Source organism: Paramisgurnus dabryanus, chromosome 3 (genome assembly GCF_030506205.2).
Source record: "Paramisgurnus dabryanus chromosome 3, PD_genome_1.1, whole genome shotgun sequence".
Lineage (NCBI taxonomy): Eukaryota > Metazoa > Chordata > Actinopteri > Cypriniformes > Cobitidae > Paramisgurnus > Paramisgurnus dabryanus.
The window spans coordinates 32733366-32760983 of NC_133339.1; the positions used below are offsets into that span (position 1 = coordinate 32733366).

At 36.4% G+C, this 27618-nt stretch overlaps 1 protein-coding gene and 1 long non-coding RNA gene across 2 annotated transcripts; both read left to right on the plus strand.

Annotated features, from left to right (window-relative positions):
* Positions 1–2490: 2490 nt before the first annotated feature.
* kcnj19a (potassium inwardly rectifying channel subfamily J member 19a) lies at positions 2491–27091 on the plus strand. The gene is made up of 3 exons (XM_065269467.2): positions 2491–3534; positions 22472–22688; positions 25738–27091. Exons 1-3 carry the CDS (start codon positions 2866–2868, stop codon positions 26373–26375), a joined length of 1524 nt encoding a protein of 507 aa, XP_065125539.1. The 5' UTR covers positions 2491–2865; the 3' UTR covers positions 26376–27091.
* LOC135750624 (uncharacterized) lies at positions 5506–8652 on the plus strand. Its single transcript, XR_010532769.2, has 5 exons — positions 5506–5805; positions 7385–7441; positions 7582–7643; positions 7931–7992; positions 8152–8652. It is a non-coding gene; the product is annotated as an uncharacterized lncRNA (long non-coding RNA).
* Positions 27092–27618: the final 527 nt, after the last annotated feature.

Here is a 27618-nt window from a genome sequence, read left to right on the forward strand (position 1 = left end):
GGGTTTGGTATAGGGTTAGTTGCATTATGCATAATTAATTGTTATTACTATAATAATTACATGTAGAATGTGTAACAAAGACACCGTAAAATAAAGTCTTACCAAATATTCTACCCCTCAGGCACATGGATGGGTTGTCACTCTTACAAAGAATCTTTGGCCCCATGTGCCGGTCAATCACCAAACATAAACATATTAAAACAACACTATGTAGTTTCCATGTAAAATTTACTTACGGCTCCCCCATGTGGTTGAAAAGTGCAACAGTGCCTGGTATCAGACACTCTTCTGCAGGCAGGGGGAGGGGCGGGGCTGTGTGCTCTACCCTCCACCTCGACTTTCAGAGTGTGCTTGTAGCAGCTAGGAGGCTGCTCAGGTTGCAGCAGCAGTAAAATTTGTCCAGTTAAGAGTTGTTCTATCATTGAAATAACTTTAGAGACATTATTTAAAGGTTGAAAAACTACATAGTGTTGCTTTAATGCATACATTCGATTTTAACAACGACATGTTTGTCCTGTGGCCGCTATCATATGCGTTTTGAAACTCAGGGGTGTCTCACCACTAGATGCCGCTAAAATGTACACACACCACCTTTAACAGGGCTTTGCAAAATAAGATTTTTCGATTAATTGTTTTTTTTTATGTGGTCGATTCAAAATCGATTCTCAAAGGCCACGAATCGATTTTTTTTTTTTTTTTTTGAATGAAATAACCTGATCCTGTTTGATCAAGAAATGCGACTGTTCTGACTTTTTTCAGCATACTTTTCATCTTGCATCAAAATTGTATTGTATTTAACATAATTGTATGCATTTGAAAATTAAAGATGGGTTCTGTTTTAGTTTCAGTTCTTTTTATTAATTACCCACTTGTAAACTTATGTTCACTGTTCTTTTTTATAAATATAGTATTTGTATTACATCTATATTCATTGAGTCGAATCGAGAGTCGAGCATAAAAATCGATCCGAGAATCGGAATCGAAAGGAGAGTCAATTTGATCGACCTGGAACATCTGAATCGATACCCAGCCCTAATTCATAGACACACACAGATTTATACAATCCCAGTCACACCACAGGAAATGCTCAATATTTTAAATTAGCTTTAATTAATTTCTTTGATGAATGCATTTAATACTTTCTTAATCTAGGACCAACAAATGAAAGGATCCATTTACAAGATATTTTTTTATTCATTGCTCATAGCTAGCTAAGGTTTCATTAGGTGATTTTAATTATGATTTTTAATATTACATATGTATAGCTGTGGTGCAGTCTATCACATAACCTGATAAAAGGCTATATAGATTATTTGAGATGCCCCAAAGGAGCAAACAGAAAGGATGAGAGTTTCTATTATTTTAAGGCTAATGGGGATATTATGCTCTTGTCTCTCTTTTTCTCTTTGAAATGAATTATATTTATGTAAAGCACTTTTGTGTAACATACAGTATATAAATAAACTTGCCTTGCCTTACTCCAGTTAAGAGTTGGGCTACATGTTAAAAAGCTGGTAAAATATTGTTGATAAAAATCACCTTTTTATATTAACACCATCCCAAGATATGTATGTGTGTATGTCACTGCTTTAGAGAATGCATTCATTATTCATTAATATATTAGTTTGAATAAGCTATAGGCTGCCCAGTTAGAAGCATTTTGACAATTGATGTTATGCCATTGTTTTAGTGGTATTAAAACTGTTTGTCCTATCAACAAGTTAATGTTATTAGAAACAGTTATTATGTTGTAGTGGCGCAGTTAACTATATCTACCAACAAATTGAAAATGCAAACACCAGTAGGAGACGAATTACGACCAATAACTGCACCAAAACCAGAATAAACTAAATAACAACATGGCGTATTTGTACGGAGGATTTTACAACTGTAGCCTACAGTTGCGTTGTGTGAAGTGTGTGATCACGAATCGTAATCAGCAGATGGCGCTGCTTGTTTGATTAAGTGACTGCAGGTAAACATTAAGCCGGGATGTCAGTTGAGGCAAACATTTTTATTTGCACACTCTTTTGTGTTTTTCATTTTAATTTAATTTCTAACAACATAGCTGGGTTAAGTATTCTGAAAAAAAAAAGAGTTGTAACAGGACACCATTGTAGACGACTGGGCAATATTGATTTTAATTTTTGACTGGAAATGTAATCTCGGCGATGTCATGCCCTTCAAAGCACACACGTCTTTTATCATGATGGATTTACATTGAGTTCTCACATTAGTCTAATTAAGTATTTAAACTGTAGCCTAGTTAATTCCTAAATGCCATATTGTTTAAAGTGTGTATTAAAGTATACAGGCTAGTAGTAAACGATTACGCGCACATCTCTCTCTCTCTCTCTCTCTCTCTCTCTCTCTCTCTCTCTCTCTCTCTCTCTCTCTCTCTCTCTCTCTCTCTCTCTCTCTCTCTCTCTCTCTCTCTCTCTCTCTCTCTCCGTGGTTCATGCAATATTATATGTAGAGGAGCAGTGAATACACAGAGGCTTGTGCGCTCCACGCGGACCTACAGAGGACCATGACAAGAAGAATATCAGCCAAACAGAAGTATAGTATACTAGGAAGTAGATGTATACTGAGAGCACTTTAAAGCAATTTTATAGGTATGCACTGTCATTTATTTCCCGGATACATTTTACTATTTAGCTTCACTCTGCTTTTAAAGGAAAAGTTGGAAGAGTGCTACGTTTTAAATGAACTCATGCTGACGAAGTACACGCGCTCCTGCCTTGCGTCTTTTAACCTTTTCGTTTACTTTTGAAAGAAAAGACATCAAAGCTATGCTACAGAGAAAGTAAGTTACATATTTTACATGAAAAAGTGCATGTTTAGTTAAACAAATGCGCGAAAGTGATGGCTGCGCTTAGGCGTAAATTTGGAGAAGATTATCAGGTGGTGAACACGAGCCGAGGCGCGACTTTCTCCAGCGCGCCCGTAAAGAAGAAACGCCAGCGCTTCGTGGAGAAGAACGGACGCTGTAACGTGCAGCACGGCAACCTCGGCGGAGAGACCAGTCGTTATTTATCGGACCTGTTCACCACCCTTGTGGACTTAAAGTGGCGCTGGAACCTTCTCATTTTTATTCTCACATACACCATCGCCTGGCTAGTCATGGCCTCGATGTGGTGGATCATTGCATTTATAAGAGGGGACCTGAATCATGGCCATGACGCGACCTACACTCCATGCGTCGCCAATGTGTACAACTTCCCGTCAGCGTTCCTCTTTTTCATTGAGACCGAGGCGACCATTGGCTATGGTTACCGCTATATAACTGAGAAGTGTCCTGAGGGCATTATACTCTTTCTCTTCCAGTCTCTACTGGGCTCAATAGTGGATGCGTTTCTTATCGGCTGTATGTTCATTAAGATGTCTCAGCCAAAGAAACGCGCAGAGACGCTTATGTTCAGTCAGGACGCGGTGATCTCACAGCGAGACGGAAAACTCTGCTTAATGTTCCGCGTGGGCAATCTGAGGAACAGCCATATGGTGTCCGCGCAAATCAGGTGTAAACTCATAAAGGTGAAAACACACACACACTATGCACTCACTGGACTCTACTGCACTACTGGGGCATTTATTGACCCTTAGTTAACTGATTACATCACTTGCACATTGCAACCATATAACAGGAAAGCAAACAACCAATTTAAAAGACACTTTGAAATAATTGTATATTATTCACACTTATTATTATAAGCTAAACACTCTTAAAGAATAAATGCATTTTCGCAGTAGTGCTAAAATATATATTTTTTAAATATATATTTTATAGTCTTTGAAATCTTTGCCTCCTATACAAAGAAGGTTTGCGAACAGACAGGTTATGTGGATCTTAAAGGTCTTTATGGAACCATATAGCCAGACAAAGAGCCATTTAGCAACTTATACTTTTAAGATTTTAAGTATATGATTCAACGTATTGCATGAGAAGTTTTGCTGGGATCTTAACATCACCCAAACTGCATTGAAGCATTCCTTTAAGAAATTTTCTTTAAAAAAGAAAAGAAAAAGGGAACATGTATTTACATATTCTAATCATGTGCAGTAATGCAATCACTAGCCATATTTTTTCTGCAAATATTTTGGTTTTGGGTCAGTGTGTGGCTATTTATCCATGCTTTAATATATTTTTTAAATGTTAGTTTGCCAAGGCTTGTGCTTAAGATAGCTGACATAAGGTTTGCATATTTGGAATAACTTTGAATGTATTGTGTGATGTTTGCAGAATCTATTATTTTGGTTGACAGGGGTTTTATAAGCATCACTGCATTGTTGTAGGGGTTCTTTACTATCAAAGTTTTTTCCACAAGCAATAGTTAGCACAGGTATGAGAGCAATACTGAAACATAACCAGGAAATGCTTCAATAGTAATTTGTTTATTACAAGGTACACAGAAAAAAATGGTCCCTAGATGTCACTGGGGTGGTACTCTTACCTTTCAAAAAGTAAACATTTGCACCCAAAGAGTTTATAACTGAAGGTACATATTGGTAACAAAGAGTGCATAATAGTACCTCAAAACCTACATACTGTATTGGACCAAATCTGGACATATCTGAACCTAAATGGCAAGTTACTGCCGAGGTGACAGCATGGGACCATTTTTTATGTAGCGTGCCATTGTTTGGTATAGTGTAGAATAATGCAGAATGGCAGAAGTTCAGAGACTTCTTATAATGTTTACAAATGCGCTCTCAAGTGTGCATGAACCTTTCATCATAATTTTAGTCAGTCATATGTTCATTTTCCTAATATGGAGTATATATGTGAGTGTAAAAATTATTATAATTCTGGATCTACTAAAAATACATTCAGTTCTGAGAAGTATTGTTAACTAAATTTGGACTGGTAGTTATGATGAAACGGCTGCTCTTTTTTTTCTTCAAAAATGTTCTCTTTACACACAGCAAGAGATTTTTTAGCATTAGTGACAATCAAGGGAGCTGTGAAATATAAGCGGGATGGAAACACAGCTGAGAATTTGACTTGCATGGGTACCTCTTTCACAACTGATTGCTTGTTTTATGCAAGGGCTTGAAATGTAGCTTTTGTAATCTTGACACAGACAGACATCACCACGGCTGAAAAAATCATACCTCAGTGACAAAACACTAAGTTAAGAGACTTTAACAGATCGCTGTTTCCAACATCTGCCACTCTGTAACCAGTGCTGTAATTGGAAGTCGGTTCCACATCAGTGACGTAAAGCTTAAGTGGCTGCTGGTTTTAGCGGGTTTGTGCCAAAATGCGAAGAGAGAAAACAATTGCTCCGGGGTTTGAGTTCGTAAGCCTCTCTAAGACTCCTGTGGGATCTGAGGTCAGATGCAGAGAAATGCCGGATAATCTGCATTTGCACACTTGTAAAGGGCAATTTTTGTGAGTTGCAGCCGTAGGCAACGTCTTACAGATCAAAATGCTGCTGATTTTTTAACAAACATCCAAGCGAGGACCATGCTGCAGTTGTAAATGTGAATCCACAGTCAGCTACACTGTTAGATGTCGCTGTAGATTTAGCAGCACTGTACTGTAAAAATCCACAGTACTATACTGTATGTGTACATTACAGTACAGTACTGCAGTTCATAATGCATTCTGGGTAAATTTGTTTGAGCGGGAACATTTTACAGTATATTTTGGTCTTGATGTAACCTTGCTGTAGCCATTGCTGTAATGTGCCAGGTGTACTTGCAATAATCAGAGAAAGTGCGCCAACGTCAAATCACACAGACAGAGGGAGCGCACAACTCTTGGCTGCAGCTGAAGGAGGACGATTGATTTCTGTCAGTTCGGTAAGTTTGAAATATTTCTGTTTCATGAAAACTTAATTTTTAGTTTAAGAATGTTGTCAATAGTTTGTCACAATATTGTTTTAAACGTGCAATGAGAGAGAAAAACGGTCGCCAACAAAGTTTCAATCTCCCTCAGAAAGTAAGCTCACGTTACACACAGATGTCTACCGCTGCTTTAACTCGCTTTACACCTTTTTTTAATGAATATAGGGTTGTTTTAACTAAATTATGACGGTTTGTTGAGTTTATATTGTGTTGAAAGTGTGGTGACAATGAAACTATTTTTAACGAAATGGACAAAGACAACCCGCCAGCGCGGTCTTGCGGTCCCAGCATAACGGTCGTTTGTCTCGGCGTTTCATCCGTTCAGTTAACGTTAGCGTCAGAGAAAAGTATTAAGTTCGACTGTTTGGCAAGGCTGACTCGTGGTTGTAAACAGATAGGACTTGACACCCCGTACACAGCATAGTACCGAACTAGTTACTCCACAGAAGTGAAAACAAGAAACCTCATATTTAACTGGATACATGCATCGAACTCATCGCAGCTTTAACTTCGACCAAATATAATTCAGACCTGGGCTCATCTTAATATCAGATGAACGAAAGGGATTGCCGCGCTTATTGTTGTTGTTATTATATTACGTTATATCAGCAAAAGCAGAGAATATCTTCTCTTAAGCGTTTTACACGCCCAGTAAGTTGTCCAATACATTTTTATGGCATATTGTTTCCACCACTTCAGATGCACTACACGCTGTATATAAGTTTCCAAAACGCATCAAATCAATGCACGAAAAGAGAATGGGCTCCGCATTTACGTACCTTTTTCTTCTCGTCTCTGTCATCTGATCCTTCAACTCTGGATGTAAAATAGTCCATTATAACATCGTGTAGAAAACTGGCATCACCAGGATTGCTCAGATTTAGGCGATCATGTTTATCTTTAAAGTGAGCAGCTAGCTACTAACTTGTTAAAAAACTTTGCGTGAAATAGTGTTACACCGCAGCCGTCCGGGTAAAACATTAAAGGGACAGTCCTTTTACCTTGTCACTATAAATCGCTATTTTCTGCAGTAAACGAGACATTTTCAGAGATTTTCTGTAGACAAGATGTTATAGAATAATAATTAAAAAAGACTTATTTAGATATTTATATATAATATAACAACTAATATATATATATATATATATATATATATATATATATATATATATATATATATATATATATATATATATATATATATATATATATATATATATATATATATAATGTTTTACAACTGACTTAACCCTTACAGTAATGTTTTATTTGTTAGCATAGCATGATATTAGATTTAAACACTTAATACATTTTTAAATCAATCACTTTGTCTCTGCACAATGAACATTATCAAATATTATTAATGTTGTAAAATATATTGTTCATTGTTAGTTCATATTAGCTAAGGCATTACCAAATGTTAAGGAATAAACTCTTATAGTAAAGTGTTACTAAGTTTTCTTTTACCATTTCCTTCACAATGTCTACTTATTTCTATGGCTAACAGATTTTGTAACATTTGTCTTTTTTACAGTCTTACCATTGCTTGTAAGCTGGATTGGGTAAGATGGATCATCTTTAAAGGCACCAGGCAAGTACATGATGTACAGTTACAAGTCATGTATTTTTTGACTGCAATATTAAATGCTTTCACGTCACATGTAAAAGTACACAGGAATGTGCTGATCACTTTTTATTTGTAGTTTACATGAGTGTCATTGCACTTTTCAGGAGTTAAGGCAGATGTGGAGGCACAACGGGTGACACCAGACACACACCAAGCACATTGTTCGGTAAGTTTGCACTTTACCACTACAGTTTCTTTAAATACCCATGTATACACTCATTCACAATTCCCACACACAACACTGTAACACGACCATACACAACATGTACACAATTGTCTTAGTTTGCCATGTAGAAATATACAAACAGAAATATTCAGACTTTGGTTATAAGAAATTTAATTTAATAATTGTATTTATTTAGCAGAGGTGTCCCTGGACTTTATTGACAAAAGATTTTGTTTTCAGAATAAAAAGTTGTGTCCAAATCAGTAACAATTGTACTTTCTGTTCAGGACATTCAATCATGACATGATCCATGTGGATGCTGTCCATTGAGGAAAGAGTTTGTTCAGCGGTAAGTGAATCTTCTGTATTTTAATGTAATTAGGTGTGGAACAGTAGAATAAGAGCAAAAGGTTTCAGAATAGGAGTAAATTCAAGGCTGAGTTTAGTTTTTTAAGAATCTTTTTCTATCTTATATTTGTTGACTTAATGTTTATGATATTTCTAACAGGTTTCTGGATATAATTAATTCCAAAGATGGGAAAAAGTGCACATCCAGACAAGGAGCAAGCAAAAAGACAAGGAACTTGGTGCAGAGAAAAGCTGTGGCCATTAACCCCCATGTGAACAGCTTCATGCAGTCCCTGATTGAGTTCGAATGGACGACTTCAAAGTAAAGGCCACTGTGGTCTGTCTGCCACAGTTTAATGCATTTATTTTTAGTGTTAAATGAAATTCAAGTAGAATATTTAAAACTATGGGCCAGTGTTCTTTTTACCACAGTGAAATGTTACCTTTTAGTCGATGATGGACTTTAAACTGAAAACTTCAAACTATGGAAGAGTGTTCTATTTGCCAGAGTTAAATATGTTACAGCAGGGGTCTCCAAACTTGTTTATACTTGTTGATTTTATTTTATGTTACTTGATTATATGTTTATTATTGTTTAAAATCTTGTTTTAAATATGTTTTGTTTCGATTAAATGTTTTTTAAATAAAATTTTGATACAAACATTGCTTGGATTGCCTTTTAATTCATTATGTCATGTCAAGGATAGCATTTTTACCATATTAATAACTATAGATTTAAACCTAAATATCTAGCTATTTTATATAATATTATTGTATTAACTGTAATAAGTAATAAATAGTATTTATGGGTCAATATAGACATTACAGTAAATTACTGTAAAAATAGACTATTGTAATAAAATATTGTAAAATTACAGTACAGTACTGCTTTGTAACTATACAGTACTAGTTTGTGTACTGTAAAATGGTATTACAGTACAGTACTGTAAAACCAAAATACAGTAACTTACTGGCAACCGTGCTGCCAGTACCGTACTGTAAAAATACAGGGAAATCGTTAACAGTGTACTTAATATTATGTGTTAGTGTGTTTGTCTGCTTTTTCAAGCATTTTAGAATATAGATCAACAAATAGGACATCATAATTAATAAATATGACTCTCAATTACTGTAGGGATGGCATCTACTGATAGATGGGTCAGTGACAAAAACGGTTTGGCAAGATGAGAATTTCAAAAATCTTTAAAAAAAAACTTGTTTTAAAAGCATGCATCAGGTTCATTTCAATGCACATATAGTGTATTTATGTAAATTATATGCAATACATTTTTTTAATGAAATTTATGACTGAATGTACCTGAAAATGTCAAATGGTGTAACCGCCAATTGTGCCAAAGAATGAGAAATATTAAATATTTTATCCACCTTGATGGCATGTAAACATAATCATCATTAAAAAAAAACATTTTTAAATATCATTTTATTAATTATTTCTAAATGTACATTTTAAAGCGTTTTTGTAATATTTGTCCTGACATATGATGAAAACAGCAAATTCACCGATTGCTTTCTAAATAATCTTTGAAAAATTATGTAAAAACAGCAAATTTCACCAGTGTTAAATGTACACTCCTGGTGTATATATGGGTCCCACCAGGTCTGGTGGTACCCATATAGCAACACATCCTCATCCCATGGCGTCAATATTTGACGCCACTTGACCATGCGTCAATATGTTACGCGGAGGGTATACCCTTCGCGTCATTTTTTGACGAACTGGGGACCTCAATACTATTAGGTACGCGAAATTAAACAGTTGTCGCCTGACATTGGGGTTAGGGATAGGTTTGGGTAGGGATGTCATTATGTAAATCTAACCCTAAACCGACGCGAAAATGGTAAGAAAATGGTACGAAAATAGGAAAGAGAATGCAACGGACTCAATAGTATTGAAGTCCCCAGTTCGTCAAAAAATGACGCGAAGGGTATACCCTCCGCGTAACATATTGACGCATGGTCAAGTGGCGTCAAATATTGACGCCATGGGATGAGGATGGGATGGGCTGCATATAAACACCAGCAGTGTAGATTTAACACTTGTATAGACCAATTTCGTGTTTGCAAACAGAGATGACGTTTTTTGTGGGCGGAGCCAAACTGGTTGCAGAAAGTGACTGCTCCGCAGTAGGGTTGTGAAGTGTTTTAGCATTAAACCGTGATTTTTATGGATCCGGTGTTCAGTCGAAGTCTGATTCCTTTATGTTTCCCTTTAGTGCAATGTTTCTTATAGCGTTTTAATCACATTACGTTTATTTTTTTAGATAGATAAAAAGTTTAAATGGCTTGGCTACTGATATGCATGTATGTAATGTATATGTATTGTTCTTTTTTGCTTAATCAATTATTTTTACAGTCTGAATCGCTAAAGTACATGTAAAAGCAATACTATCATGTATTATATATAATAGCGTTTATTAAATATTTCATAATTTTCCTGTTTTTTATTATTTCTTCCTTAATAAATTATAATTGTAACATGATAAAAACGCTATAAGAAACACATGGAGGGAACAGACTTCGACAGAACACCGGACATCTTCTCTACTTATTTTCTATTCTAATTATTAAAAGATTTCCAGATGATTTCCTTGCTCCATTCTGTCCGTTTAAGGGCTTATTGTAATCATAAACACCTACGTTTATCTTCAAATTATGTCTTTGACGATGGTATTCTATAAAAATGAAAGCCATCTTTTTTGGCATTCTTATTCTGACACTTAACAGCACAACCGGACATTTTTCAGTGAGTTATCTTGCTCTTTTCACTCGTGTCTAATTCATTTCCACTGTTTTTCTGCAACCGCATTGCGCGCGCAGCTTGCAGTGACGTAACTGTGACGTCTACTCTAAATTGGTCTATACAAACTGCAATTCTGTTGTCATTGTCATCCAATTTAAAATAATAACACTGTATAGGTTCTGATGCATATTTTGCCTCTTTTGATTGCCAGGATATAATCTGCCCTTATCATAATCTGTTTTCAGACGATCAGCAGATGTCTGATAGTGAGATAATTGCTTTTATCTGCTGATACAGATTATAGGCCAATTGGTGCATCCATAGTTTTCAACATAGTAGAACTAAACATTGGGGTCAACATGTGCTTAATAATCTAATTCTCTGCATAATATTGTTAGAAAAACCAGCCTCAGCTCTTTGAAAAATGACATAGTTAAAGCAGATGAATATTCTTCAAAGATATCGGTGAATGACCTTTGAAGCCCACTCAAAAACTCTTTCATAAGGACTCACAGTAATGATCCAGTGCCAAGTGAATGCAGTGATTGAGTAAAAGCTTTAGGACTTAATAACCAGACTGTCATGTTAAGCTATGCTCAAGTTTTCCTCAAAATGAAAAGAGAAAAAGCAGAAAAGAGTGTAAACAAGAAAGCCGAGGTAAGTTAGTGAGAGGTTTACAAGATAAGAGTGGTGTGTGAAAGCGTAAGGGAACACAAACAAAACACAATTGGATTAAAAATAATAATAATAATAAAGTCAGAAACTTGGGGAATAGCATTGATAAAGGGAGATTAAAGAATTTAAATTGGATAGAAATCTAGGAATCACAACTGCCAGACACCAATAATTTCTATTCATTATAATACAAAAATAAACTCCACACTTCTTGGGAAAAATTGGGCAGGAGTTATGCAGTACTTTACTTACATTATGTGGTTTGTCTCGTGTCATTTCTCGTCCCCCAAACTTATTTGTTCATAATGTTTCATGCAGGGGTTCAGCATGTTCAAACAAACAAGGTTTTGATAGCACACTCTAAAAATGCGTTTGATTAGTTATTTTTTATTCATAGGTTGTAATTTAACCTATGCTGGGTTGTTTTAACCCATTGTTGGATCAAATATAACAATTGTAAGTTAATTTAACCCAAAGATTTTTTAAGTAATCTAGGGTTCTAGAAAATTTCCGTAAAATTGGCAGAGAGGCTTCTGTAAATGTTCTGGGATCGACACCGGTAAAGAGGACCTAATAACATTGCCGTAACATTACAGAACACATCCTGTGTGAAGAAGTGGAAGAAACAATCCAGTAAGGGCTGTGCCGTAGCAAGGAAACAAGTGACACCACAACAAGAACTCATGGTTTAGACTTAAGGGATTTAAACACAGATAAACATTCACAACGAGAAATGTCAGCAAACTGGACTAAAGCAGAGTTCAGGGAGCTCGTCACGCTTTAGACGCTGGGGAAAACCTACCAAGTGCAGGACTTTAAATACATGGGATAAAATGCACGCACAGATTCCGGAAATTCATTGGCAGTGTGAATGAACCAAAAATCAAACGATCTCGGAAAGGCATTGGCTGTGAAGGACATTCTAAGGCAGTCTCAGTCCCTGCTTTCTGTTTCCCCGTTTTGACCATTTTTATTTCACATTTTGTCGGATGACATCCTCCCCGGATACACAAATCTAATGTCAGATCATGCTCTACTCTATCTATCTTTGTCTAGTCCTATTTTTGTCTTATATACTCCCACAATCCCATCAGTCTCCTGGATGTAAAACAAAACAACAAAAACCAATTGGGATTTACTTTAACCTTTTGACAGTCCTATTATTTTTATTTTAAGTTGTCTAAATTGAAATCTCTTGAAGTACTCCTGGAATCTGCAACTGTATCCTCCCGGGTACAGGGTTCAGAGTCGCTGTTATACAGCATCTCCTGGAGGTGCAAAAAAATAGATGCCCCAGACTGACCCTTTCAAGATTCATCTTATATTCCCTCTGAAATAAAAACAGATATTCCTCACTGGCCCATATCCTCTAATTTGAAAGAAACGTCACTATGATTTTTTACATCTTTTATATTCTCTCGAGTTGCCAACAAATGAAAGAGTAACTATCACCTTCCTTTCAACTAATTTAAAGACTCTGTGTCTCTATTGGTTTTGAATTAAGGTACAGAGATGGCAGGGAGACGGTAGAGAGAAGGATAAAGAACAGATGAAAAGAGCAGAAAGATGAAAGGACACAAAGATTGTTATCATAAAAAATAAAACAACACAGAAATGGTAAGACTGAAAGATTGGGAAAGACATTGGAAGTTTCAGGAAGAACAGACAGCGGATTCTAATTCAACATTGTGAGAATGAGGAATGCTCTGTCTGTCTGTCTGTCTGTCTATCTGACTGGTAGGTTGGGGATGGTTCAGGACACACAGGAATACATGTTCATTTAAGAGAGAATCACAGAAGAGAGAAAAGATGCCAATAACTGTGTTTATAGAATATTCAGGTTTTAATCAATATGGGCGTTCATAAAAATTAGGCTACAGACTGGGTTAAGTACAGGTTTAATTAAAAGCAAAACCATCCAATAGCCGCAAAACCTTAAATATTAATAAAGAGTAAAGATTGAACCGGAATATTGACCTGAAATTGACATGCATGTATAATGTTCACACATTAATGCTGTTGTTCTGCAAGCTGCAAATAAAATGCATTGTGATCTCATTACAGTCATTTCGTTGAGAGAGGAAACTCACACAAGCACAACATTGTTTAATCATAAATTATAATAAAATGCTAACTGTCAAACAACCTCAGAGAAGCTGAGGAGATACATGTTTCCAGATCAAAGTTTAATTTGATTTCTTAGGGGCGGATTCCCAGTTAGGGTTTATCTTAGTCCCAGACTAAAATGCATGTTTGAGCTGCTTTAATTTAAAAACACCTTGTCCTGTTTAATTGTAACAAATTTTTTTAACATTATTTTGTGTTAAAGTGGCCATGGCATGAAAATCTGACTTTTTTATTTGAAAAAGAGCAACCCAGTAACGTGAAAAAATAGGTCATTTTTTCTCTCCTTATGTTGTCATAAGGAGATATTATTATAATAATACTGCCTATTAATCTGCACTATCCAACCACAGCACAGCTATTTAGTGCAGAGAGAAAGAGAAAATAGTTCACAGCACAATTGACTTTTAATTGCAACAAACCACCATCATTGCAATCAGTGCTTGAATTTCATCAGCTCATTTGCATTTTAGAGGACACACCCAAAATGGCACATTTTAGCGTGCACCTACAAAGTGTCCATTTTAAAATGCTTTTATAAATTCTCTGTGGGGTATTAACTTTGGGACACCAAAGATTCATTTGACATCTTAAAAAAGTCTTGTGACATGGCCCCTTTAAGATGCAAATCTGTAGTGTTTTTTGTAAGGTATGTTTGTAAAAACATCTTAAATGACCTAAAATTAATAAGGCCTTGTCCTGGATTGACCTAAACCCTGTCCAGGAAACCACCACATAGGGAAATATAACTAGTTTTAACAAACATGCCTGTGTGCATTTTGAGGCGAAACAAAGGGCACTGATGTATTTTAAGATATCTCAGTGCAAGTTGTTTTTAGTGTGGACAGCTCTTACATTTATTTTAGTCTAGGACTATAGTCTAATCCCTGTCTGGGAAACCGCCCCCATAGTGTTTAACAGCATGATTAAATGTTTGCTGCTACAGGGACAGTGATGTGTGCAGTGATGAATGAGTTAACTGCTGTTTATTAAATAACAGAAACTATAAGAAGTCAGTTTGTAATGAGGGTTGTGTTTATACCCAACCTTTAAAAATGACTTCAATCATAAATTAATAAAAAAAATTACATAGATGAATAATTACAAATTTCTTTACGCTCACGTGCATGAAAGAAAAGGGCGTAGGCTATGTCTGAATGGTAGAGAATGATGTGATGATGTGAAAACATATTTTTTCATCACTATATTTATCAGGAAAATAAAAACAAACATGACAGAAAATTAACGTTTTAAGAATTTATATCCTTTTGCAAGCATATTAAAATAAGTGAAAAGGTTTTGAATGACGTTTAAGGCCCCATATAACCCCTACAGAGGCATGCTGGGGTCTGTTAATACCTTTGTATGAATATGTGTGTGTTACAGGGCTGGCAGTGATGCGTGAAACGTGAAGTGGACAGCGTGTTATTAGTCCTGTCACTGACAGTAGATGAGATCATGTGACCCTGCAGTGATACAGAGCATAGATGGATTTGTCAGACACATGTAGGGATAGTATGCGTTTGTGGGGGGTGCCTTCATCTAACGTAAGACACCACATCAAATGAAATTGTGCTGTGATATGTGACCCTGTCTGGAAAATCCAAGTTAAAGTCTCATAATCTGATTCTGAGATTAGGAGCATCAATGCTTGATTTTAACTTTCATTTAAATCTATGCCAACTCAGTCAATATCAATTACATAAAGTAGTAAATCACAAAAAATGACTAGGGAAAAATATAGGGTTAAGTTTCAATGAAGTTATCCTATGGTACAGAAGGATTCTTTCATTCTTTTCCAAAGTCAATGGACACCCAATTCCTCAACCGTGTTTCTATCTTGGATTTGAGTTATGGTTGCAGTGGCACCTTATTAACAGTGTGAAATAACTGTGAATAGCTGTGAGTCACAGCTACTTGCCTATAACTCTTCATCCATCCTCTTAGCTCAACTGTCACGTAAATCAGGGGAAGAAAAGCAATGAAGTCCCGGCTTTTATTCAGCCATGCACATAACTGAGTCAAACAATGGCTGCTGGTACCTGCTACAGTAAAAAGAGGTTTCGATCCACCTCCTACTGCTTCCATTCTTTCGTCCTCTCTTTCCTTCCTAAAAGATGTAAGAACGACTGACAGGTTTGATCTGGCAGCAATTTATGTCTGCAAAGCGCACGAAAACATACTCTACAGACATAACAAAGGATTGTATTTGCTATGATGCCCATGTAGTCAGTTGACTAGCACTTTGATTTTACTTGAAATGCAAGTGAGACTTGTGCTATGCATATTCTGACCGTCTGTCTGTCTGTCTAACCGTAAACCTAAAAAACCTCTTAAAACCTTTTAATAAGACATAAATTAAAAAATTCATCAGGCAAAACTCTAGACTCATTAAAAGTGGATATTTCAAAGGTTTTCACTGCATTTATTAATAGTGTTGCTTTTTTAAGATTGCTTTTAAAGGGGCCATGGCATGAAAATCTGACTTTTTCCATGTTTAAGTGCTATAATTGGGTTCCCAGTGCTTCTATTAACCTAGAAAATGTGAATAAAAGAACAACCCTGTAACTTAGTTTTGGTAAAACATTCTCTGCAAGCACGTGAAAAATTAGGTCATTGAAATTTGTCTCTCCTTGTGATGTCATAAGGAGCATTTATTGTAATAATACCGCCCCTTAATCTGCACTATCCAACCACTGCACTGCCATTTAGTGCAGAGAGAAAGAAAGAGAGAGAGAAAATAAATAATAGCACAATTGAGTTTGAATTGCATCAAACCATCGTCATTGTGATCAGTGTTTGCATTTCATCGGCTCATTTGCATTTTAAAGGACACACCCAAAACGGCACATTTTTACTCACACCTACAAAATATAAATTTTAACATGCTATAATAAATTATCTATATGGTATTTTAAGCTAAAACTTCACATGAGTATTCTGGGGACACCAAAGATTTATTTAACATCTTAAAAAATTATTGTGACATGTCCCCTTTAAATTGTCTCGATGCTTTACAAGTCAGCAGACACAAACATTTTAAGATGTTCTGGCCTCATTATGAGCATTCGATAGCACTCATTAAACCCAGGGCAGCATATCATCACTTAACATCTTCCTCAAATTAATTCACATCTTTAGTTTAATATAATCAGCACTGGCCACATCAGTTTTGTGTTTTCATGTGCGTGAAAAGCGATGTGTAAGATTTGTTCTCCTTTAACTCAGGAATCTGTTTTTAAAGCTTAAAATAAAGAGACAAGAGTAAAAAAACACACCATTGCCTAGAGTGGATTAATAAAGCATAAGAAGGCAACAGAGCGCTTGTGCTTCAACACAAACATCCTGATGGAGATCAGTGTAATCACATTCACACCACAATACCCAAACCTTCCAATTAACCCCAAGACAACAGGGGTTTGCGTATTTCACATGCTGTCTCTGAGTTGTGGTTTACCGAATGAATGAGCCTGGGGGCAAGCAAACATCAGAGCAACACTCAAAGGCAAGGTTTAAAAAAAGGAGTTGATGTCGTTCACATGCTTGCCAAACTTTTCCTAGGGTTAGACAGATCACATATGTACTTTTTAAATGTCAGGAAAATCACCCTCAGCAACTTTCTTTAGAATACATTTAGAGATGAAATCCACAATGTCCACACAAAAAAACAAAAATGGCAAATTTCTCCTGTATATCCAGGCAAGATTAGATGGAGGACCAGAGTGCTGCTAAATTTGAAACAGTAGGCATGCCAGTTTTTTGGCCAGGATGTGTGCGATAGAGGAAAATACTGTACTGTATATACAGTAGGTAGCTGGTGTGATGAGACTTCACTGTGGAAGTTTTTCTTGTGGGTTGAAAGTGAGTTTGAGGAGATGCTCCAGGACCTTTGTGTGGGTGAAGGTTGTGTATCCGTGTGTGTGTGTGTAGGTGGGATAGTGTGATTTCAAATGTATGTTTATATACTCCAACTCTTAAATCGGAAATGTGTGCAGAGGTGATGTGTAGAAAATGTTTGTTTTGTTATGTGCAGAAAGAGGTTAAATAAGGTTGCGTCATATAATCATATCTTTTATGACAACAAAATCAGCGTTGAACCATTAAATGTCTGTCTGCAGTTTGGCTAATTGTTGATGTGTTCATTAATCATTAAATCAATTAACAGCTTAACCAGCCATACCAGTCATTAGATCAATCACACATTAAATGACAATCCAATACATCTGATCAATCCAATCCAGGCCCAGTGGTTTATCACTGTGTGAATAAATCCACACCTGCTACTTGACCTGTGCAAATCAAACCAGTGTGATTTCTGTGAATGTGTCATCTTATGGTGGAATTTTCCTGTGTTTTTAGCCTTACCAAGAATGTGTTTGTAAGAGACTATAAAAGAAGAGTGAGGTGGAACAAATAATGGGGTGATACAGAGGGATGAAATGTCATAGTGTGTCTGTATGAGGACTATTAAATTTTTCTGCTTGGGTGCACTAAGATGTACGAGTGATATGCCGGCCCAGCCAGAGTTCAGTGTAACTTTAAAGTCACCTAGCAACTTCATCATTGTCACGCTCCCAGTTTGTCTGCCTGTCTGTTTCCTCATTTGTTCACCTGTTCCCATTATCCTCCATGTTGCCTTACCTGCCTTGTGTCTCCAATCATACTTAATTATCAGACATTACCATTATTATATCCTTTCTATTTAAGGTCTCATGTATCCCTTTAGATTAGTCTGTTCTTAGTCATATACAGGGCCGGCGCCATGGGAGGGTGTCACCCCCTCACCGGCACTATCCTGCCCCCTCAGATTACCATTAATGTTGAATGGGATTTTAATGATACAACGGGTTGTCCCCGACTACCAATTTACTGTATACATATTGGAATCAGAATTGTATAGTTCTGTAGTTGACTAGAGGTGACCAGTAGTCGAATCATCTATGTGTGTGCGCATGGGTTGGGAGGGGGACCGGACCAGGTAGTCAACAAATGGTTAACTTTTATTTTCTTTTAGAAGCAGCACGCAGAAACAAGTTTCTAATAAAGTGACCCAAACTGCATTTCAAGTGATGAATGAAGACAAAACAGACAATGTATTTTTACCTTTTTTTAAGTTAAAATAAAAAGGCAGTATAAACATTCATTTAACCATTCTTTATTACATCTTAAAGCCACAATGTTCAGAACATCACACAAAGGATAAACAAAAATATTTTTTGATAACTAAACCTAAAAAACAAATGTTATGTCCTCAGTGATCATATTTAATTTTGAGATTTAGCGCGTCAAAGTATTTATGATAGAAAACGACAAATTATATTTGTGATTGTACTGTAAATGGTTAAAACGTTTGTAACAAGAAAAATACTGAAAAATTTAAAACAAGAAAAATACGACTTGGCTAATTCGTATGAATTCATATGAATTGAAGTTAATTGTGCAAAATCGTACGATTCTCAAGAAAAAAAAACTACAACAAAACCAAACGCCTAACCCAGCCCAGTCACACCAAATGACATACCTATAGTCACATAATTTTTTTATCTTTTTTTGTGATACTGTGACCAATTTCCACATTTTTCTGTGATCGTATCACGAATTTCTGTTTGTGTATTATTGTCATGTATTGGTTACTCAACTGTTTTGTCCTAATTTCTTACAATTTTCGCTTCGGTTTAGGGTTAGATTGACATAAAATGACATCTTTACCCAAACCCGACTCTAACCCTAATGCCACAGGCGACAATGGTTTAAAATTAAGAAAATATAAAAAAAATAAATCGTATAAACCAATAGTATAAAAATAATAGAAACCAATACTTAAAGTGACATCCAAATGCAAACACCAAATCTTACCCTAAACCGAAGCGAAAATGGTTTGAAAATAGGAAAAAGCAGTTGAATAACCAATACGGGACAATGACACATAAACAGAAATTCGTGATACGATCATTAAAAAAATTACGTGACTATAGGTACATAATTTTGTGAGACTGAGTAGCCTAACCCCGCACCTAACCCCAAAGTCTCCATGTCTGTCTACCTGCCTGTTCTTGTATTATTTTAATTAAAATTTATTGATTGTTTATTGAGTCTCCAGTCTCAACCCTCCACGTGCACCGCTGACAATCCAGCCTGGATTGTCTAGCCTAATACGTAGTATTAATATACAACTTTCAAAAACACAAACAAAACATATGGCGGAAGCAGACATATTTCATAACATTATTATGTTTTTACAACCACAAAATGTAAAATATTTACAAATCTTTCTACACTTTATGTTAAAACCCACATATTCTCATGATATCACATTGGACAATCATACACTTATTGCAGTCTTCACCACCAATCTGTCTGTTTATTTGCATCTAAAGTTTATTCATAAGTCTGTGGTGAAAATCAAGTTTTTAATATGCTCTTTGACAAAAAGTGTGCAAATTCTTCATTCAACACCATTGCTGAGTATTTATTGATGCAACGATGTATCGGCCGCCGATATTAATCGGCCAATTTTTGATGAATTTGAAACCATCGGCATATCGGCAATAGCATGAAAAAGGCCGATACCGATTGTTTATTAATTAACTGCATAAAGAAATCCATTATATGTAAAAAATGAGTTAATGTTGTTAATAAAATAAATTCTGAATATCAAAAACCACCTTTGAAGGTTGTCATGCTGTCTTATTATATTTGTTTTAGCTTAATTTGTGCCTCTCTTATTATGTTGGTCAGTTTAATGTTAATCAGATTCAATCCATGTTCAGTAAAAATAATTCGATGCAGAAATAAACTAGCTAATAGACCAACTGAATAGTATTGTATACAAGTGTTTAATATCGGTATCGGCCAGAAGTTGTCTGTTTAAATCGGTATCGGTATCGGCCCCCCAAAAAATCCTATCGTGCATCCCTAGTATTTTTCCATAAAACGAGTCTCTAAACCGGGGTTTGAAAGCGCTTTGGTTTTCTTCGTCACAAGCATGTAACCAATCACAACCGTAAGCTGAACGAGTGGATCAACAGTTCAAGCCATAGATAATATGTATGGATGCTGCATAGACTCTGTGCTAAAATAATCGTGGCACTTCTGCTTCAGATCTGCTGCTTTGATGCTCACATGCAGAGTGAATAACCTGCTTATATCAGTGATAAAAAATTACTCAAACGCACAGTTTACATTTGCATTGTGAAAGCAGCTGTGTCTGAAACTGCCTAATGTAGTATCTATATACTTATATATCTATAGACTGGTAAAAGACTGGAGGTGGGGACAAATTTGCCTATTCATATCTATGGTCAGGGTTGTGCAATTGATTCTTTTTCCGCCATTGAGGAGTTAACTCGTCAATTAATAGAAAACACTTCCCCGCCAAAGACAAGTTTTTCTGGCAATCCATAATTCCGCTATTATCCACCAGGTGCGCTCTTACCCAACTTATAAATCCCAGACGTATTCCCTTTGGTCAAACAGTTCAAACTCTGTATGTGTTTTGGTGACCGCTCTGAATCTTATCTCTATTAAAAGTCCTTCACAAAAATGCAATAATCTCAGCTTCTTCCTCAAAAGTTAGAATTTTTTAAGAAACCTATACCATATTCGAGAGGTGATAAAAAGAGAACACATAAAGGTTTTTTTAAACCGAGGGTCTGTTCTTTCTTTGATATATTGTATGTTTATATATTTAAAAACTAACTTTTTCTGGAAGTCATTAAACTTTTGTGAAAATCATAAAAATGCTGGCGCTGGTATGCAAGGTTTTTTTAAAAAAAATGCTGACCGGGAAAGAGTTAAGTAGAGGCAGGGACTAATTTGCATATTCATAATTTTGCATATACTATGAGGCAAGGGCGTAGTTACAATCACTCTGTTTTAAAGCATAACAAAGTTACTGTCATGGGTAAAACTTTTACATATGCTATTATAATGCTCAAAGATGAGTTTAAATGATTCATTTATCGACTACAGGGGGGCTTTAATTCAATATTTATGGATTTCGAGGGTCTTGGAATGCTTTCCCAGTTGTGTGTAGGATCCATGTTTCTTATATAATGCTTTACTAAGCTCCAGTGTTTTATGGACCTATTTATAGAGAGTGGTTGGTTTACATCTCATGAGGTTGATCTACAGCTGTAGGGCTCCTCAGGGATGCTCATATAGCTGTACTGATTCTCCTGTGGATAATACAGACACTTGGAAGAGAGAGGATATCTAAGAAATAGCTAAATGTGGGAAAAATTCACTTCAACTTTGTCTTCAGAACATCTGTCTGTGCTGCTTTTTTGCCTGTCTTTCCACATACACATACAGATACACATATGCAAACAAATCCTTCACTCACCTATCCTATCCTTACATTCAAGTGTTTTTCTTTTCTTGGTTTGACATCTTGCTGTAAATCATCAGTTCTTACATTTCTCTCACTTTTTGAAAATACTACAATGACACGATGATGCTTTGTAGGCCTTTCTTATCTCACGCCACCCTCTTCTCCTCTGTACTTTCTGTCTGTTTCATTTCACTGTTTCGAGCACTCATGCTTGTCAGAATTTCCCATTCATTCATTCATTCATTGTCTGCTCCAGAGACTGCACATGCCTGCTGAGATATATTCCCCTTGCACACTAAACAGTATACTTGTATCGATCTATTTCAGTATATTCAGTGTAAAATGGCCACAAGAGTGTTCACTGTATATAATATTATATGTTTTGATTATAATACAATTTATACAACTGAAAATAAAATGTATATAGATGATGACATTTTTATTCCATTTTTACAGCTACCTCGATACTCGTTCCTGCTGTTTGATTTATTGCACGTTGTCTGATATTGATGTTTTGATTATTTCCATGTAAAACTGCTTACAAGAGTGATAATAATGGTGCTGATGTTTTTAATGTTTTGTTTTCAGTCTCGTCAGACACCGGAGGGTGAGTTCCTGCCACTGGATCAGTGTGAACTGGATGTGGGGTTTGGAACAGGCGCTGACCAGCTCTTCCTCGTCTCTCCTCTCACCATCTGCCATGAGATCAACCCCAAAAGCCCTTTCTTTGACCTGTCCCAGCGCTCGCTTATGAATGAGCAGTTTGAAATCGTTGTAATCCTGGAGGGCATTGTGGAGACAACGGGTGAGTTTCATCTTCCATTTCAATGCACATTGAATCAGAGTTTTATGGCTTTTACACAAAAATAAAAGTGCTTCACGATGCCATAGAAGAAGAATTTTTAGCTAAATGATGCCATACAGAAGCTTTAACATCTTAAAAACCTTTCTGTTTAAAAAAAGAAAGGGTTCTTTGAGAAAGAAAAATATTTGTTTTGACCCCAATATTTTTACCAAATACTTAATACTGGCCTTGTACCACACTATGGATCCCTCCAGTCATTGTGTCCCTCCATTAATCTGATCAGATGAAACATTTCAAAAAAAAATTTTATCTCATAAACTTTAATTACTTTTCTCAAAGCTGAATGGATGTAGGTACAGTGGTGCCAGCCAAGTAACTTACAAGTTCATTGTAAAAAAGTGGATTTCTGATTGAATTATCAGGCCTGTACTGTGGCCATGCTTTTAGTGGACAACACATAATACATGTCTTGTCATATCGGTGCATGAGCTTCAAAATTTTAACAAGGACAAAGTTTGAGAAAGTAGCATTGTGGAATTCTTTTGAGGATTTTAAAGTAGGAGAAAAAAGGTATAATTTATTTTTCATGTTTCATGTCTACTACACACACCAAAAGAAATATAATTTCATGCTCTCTGATATTCTCTTTTGATTTGGGATGGTAAGCAACCACCTAGCAACCACACAGAACACCATAGAAACTGCACAGCAATGCAATAAACCCAAGCCTTAGAGACCCCATAGCATCACCCTGGCAACCACCCACAAAACCTCAAGAGACACCAATCACCAAGAAATTGTAAAATATAGTTCTTTTTATTACATTTCTTCAACTATCTATCCTTTCCTGAGGGGAAACAGGTTATTTAACGCTGTGCTCTACGGTTTGTTGGTTGTTTTCTTTTAAATTGCCTTTAATAAAATAGCAATATTCATAAAACAACAGGAAGCCTTTCAATTTGTTCACAATGTCTTGCCCTCAAAGATAGGATGGAGACAGGAAGAGGTAGTGTAACAAACACAGTCTGTGCCAGCAATGTTCATTGTTTAAGTTTTAAAGCAGTGACACATTTTTCAAAATAAAGGTCACAGCAATGCCATAGAAAATAATTTTTTATTTCTTTCTTTAAGTTCTTAGATAATATATTTTTTAATCATTTTGCTTTTATATAGTCTAAAGGAACTCTCCCTTCTACAAATAACCATTTGTGCAACAGAAAGATTTTGTGTGTGTGTTAAAGTTTCTTTATGGAACCATACAACCTAAAAAGGAACTATAGGATTTTTTTAAAGAAAGTAGACACATACACATAATTTATTCATAAATTCTTGTATTTAATCTTACATTTTGTGCCAATAACAAGTCAAACACGCACCCATAAGTTTAAAACAGTCAGCATCCCTGCTGGCCGTGATCTGAGTTCTGTCATGTACCCATGAGTGCTTATTGATCCACTGAAACCCTGGGGACAGAAATGTCAATTTAATCATTGTGAAAAGTCATGCTCCTTTAAGGATGTATTACACAGGGTTTAGATGAATCCATCTTGCATGACTGCAAAGCCTCACAAGAGCAAACTTGAAGTCACAGGTACTCACACATTTATTTTTAAACGTAAAATTATACAGAAACGAAAGTGCACGTAATGGAGAAAATCTGTTTGTAATGGATAACTGTGCGACTGTTTAATAAAAATCAATACCATAGCATCTATTCTATTGATTCTGGTTAAACAGAGCCGCGTATACTTAAATGAGATCATGGACAGACTCTAATTATGTATGCCGACAGCACATCACACAATCACTGTAAAATATCCCTGCACACCTGCTAGAGAGCGTACAGGGCTACTTTCAGCTGGACTGCAGTATTGCCATTGATACATTCACAAATTCTTTTCTATTGATCTGCACTTTAAGCCTTCAGATGAAGGCATGCCACCCACTGCGTCTGCCCACCACGAAATCTCCAGCCGTTATATATGAGACTTTCAGTGTGATCACGGTCAAATAATCCGGTTCAAGTACAACGGATAATGTAGTATGACAAAATACTCTTATAGTGAGTGATTTATTGTCAATTTAATTCATACATTTAAAAAAATGCTTTCAAGGGGATTTTAACCCACGGTTGGGTCCTATATGAATATTTTTAAGGTTAATTTAAAGGTGGGGTGCATGATCTCTGAAAGCCAAAGTTGACATTTTAAATCACCTAAACAAACACGCCCCTTCCCCAATAGAATCTGGACCTTCTTTTGATAGACCCGTCCCACACATACACAACCCAGGCAACGATGTCAGTTAGTAGACACGCCCCTTACTGCTGATTGGCATAGTGTGTTTTGATACTCGACCCGACTCCCTTTTCCAAAGCGTTTTTCAAAAATTGTGCACCCCGCCTTTAACTTAACAGTCAGGTTTGTCCCTTTTTTCTACATTTTAGGGTTGAAAACTCTTTTTTGTGAGTGTATTTGAAAACTGAAATTTGATTCTGTATCTGATGCAAACATATAGTTTTTTGCATTTTATTGATGATGATTTATACTAAAAAGATAACACACTAGGCTAATGTGTCATAATCTAATCAGTTTGATTTTAATCATTGACTTGTCAACATTAAATATCAATCAAGGTTATATTTTTACAGAATGTTCTTTACATTGTTTCGATTTTATGAAACAAATAAAAAAAAATTTAGCTGCAGATTTTCATAAGAAAAGTCACAATTTCCTCTTCTGTTGAAACAAAACAGAAAACAAAACAATGCACGAAAGCAGATTAGGTTTTCAATCCGTTGGTTTTCTCGCTGAATGATGTTTATTAGTCATTGAATGACCCTGTAGTTGAATTTATGTCTGCAGGAATCTTAAAACTCTGCCTTGCATGACCTTCTCATTATATGTTGTGTGTCTGTAAATCAGACTAGAGAAATGGCGCATATAAATCATTCTCACGGTCACATTCAGGCCAAGCTGACAATGAATGCTTTCTTCACAATCTTTCTTATCTATCGTAGTACTTATATAATATACGCCATCTCTTGTAGGGATGACGTGTCAGGCCCGTACCTCGTATACAGAAGATGAGGTGTTGTGGGGTCATCGTTTCCTGCCCGTCATGTCTTTAGAGGAGGGCTTCTTTCGGGTGGACTACTCCCAGTTCCACAGCACATTTGAGGTGCCCACACCGCCATACAGTGTAAAAGAATGTGAAGAAAAATCCTCGCTTACCTCTCCAACGGCCACTCCGCACCACGAGCACGCATTCACCATGGATTGCCTGGAAGCGGGTGACGAAGGGGCTGGTCCAGGTTCTTGCAAGCTACCCAGTAAACTCCAGAAAATGAATTCATCCGGCAGAGAAGAACTGCAGAGAAAAGTGTTGCGTCTTAGCTCTCAGCAGTCAGAGAAAGCGTCGAGCACAGGAGACCTTCCACTTAAACTGCAGCGCCTTGGCTCCAGCCCCGTTCAGGGTGACGGAGAGTCACGATTCCACCTCAAGGCCCTCAAGGTGGGCTTTCAGCCTATGGCCTTGTCCACTGGAGACCTACACCATAGGAGCCTCCCTCAAACCCCTGCGGTCACGTATCCCCACACTCCCCTACATACGCCTATGTCCTCTACTGGAGGACGACCAGAGGACAACCTGCCCCCCAAATTACGGAGGATGAATGCGGATCGCTAACCAATAAGTGCATTTGGAATTGAATGAGGACTTTTGTGGAGAAAGGTAAAATGTAAAATAACTTTGGATGACTGCAGAATGAATGCATGGGGTCAAAAACTGGTAAGAGGTGAATAATTTATAGAAAGCATGGGATGTGGAATTTAGTTAGTTGTTTGGTCATTTATCTATCGGAAAGCACAAATGAACGGGAAAGTACTGTAATTTAGCAGTTTACTGGTGACTACAGTCACCCAGTGTATCTCTCCTGCACACTTAAAGGATTAGTCCATATTCTTAAAAAAATCCAGATAATTTACTCACCACCATGTCATCCAAAATGTTGATGTCTTTCTTTGTTCAGTCGAGAAGAAATTATGTTTTTTGTGGAAACCATTCCAGGATTTTTCTCATTTTAATGGACTTTAATGGACCCCAACACGCAACAGTTTTAATGCAGTTTAATATTGCAGTTTCAACGCAGCTTCAAAGGACTCTAAGCAATTGCAAACGAGGCATAAGGGTCTTATCTAGTGAAACGATTGTCACTTTTAAACCACAAGTTCTCTTCTTCCTCCGGCTGTGAGGAAGACGAGAAGTTGTGTTTTAAAAGTGCATCTTTTTTATTTTCTTGCCAAAAATGATAATCGTTTTGCTAGATAAGATCCTTATGCCTCATTTGAGATCGTTTAGAGTCCTTTGAAACTGCAATTTTAAACTGCATTAAAACTTACGTATTGGGGTCCATTAAAGTCAATTAAAATGATAAAAATCCTGGAATGTTTTCCTCAAAAAACATAATTTCTTCTTGACTGAACAAAGACATCAACATTTTGGATGACATGGTGGTGAGTAAATTATCTGGATTTTTTTTTTAAGAAAATTGACTAATCCTTTAAGGAGGTCGCATACAGTACCAGGCGAGAAGCACAGTGCTGCGTCACATTGCGTGTAGGACAACTTGCAGGTATCACACACCGATCATGCACATTCGATAGCGCAAGCTTAATCAGACAGGGTCTGTTTACAGATCCAAAATATGCGTTAGCAACCTGGGGACATGTGTAATGTTATTTAATGTTAAACTATGTGAGTGGGGCGGCAGAGATTTGAGCAGCGTCCAGAGTCACGGCTGACATCCACCGCAGCTGTGTGTACATTCATAGAAGATAATGTGTTAGATTTTTAGTAACACGGCAGCCTTCTTGCCCGTTGTGCGACCTCCTTTAAAAAAAAGTCATTAAAACACACAACAGTTACAATA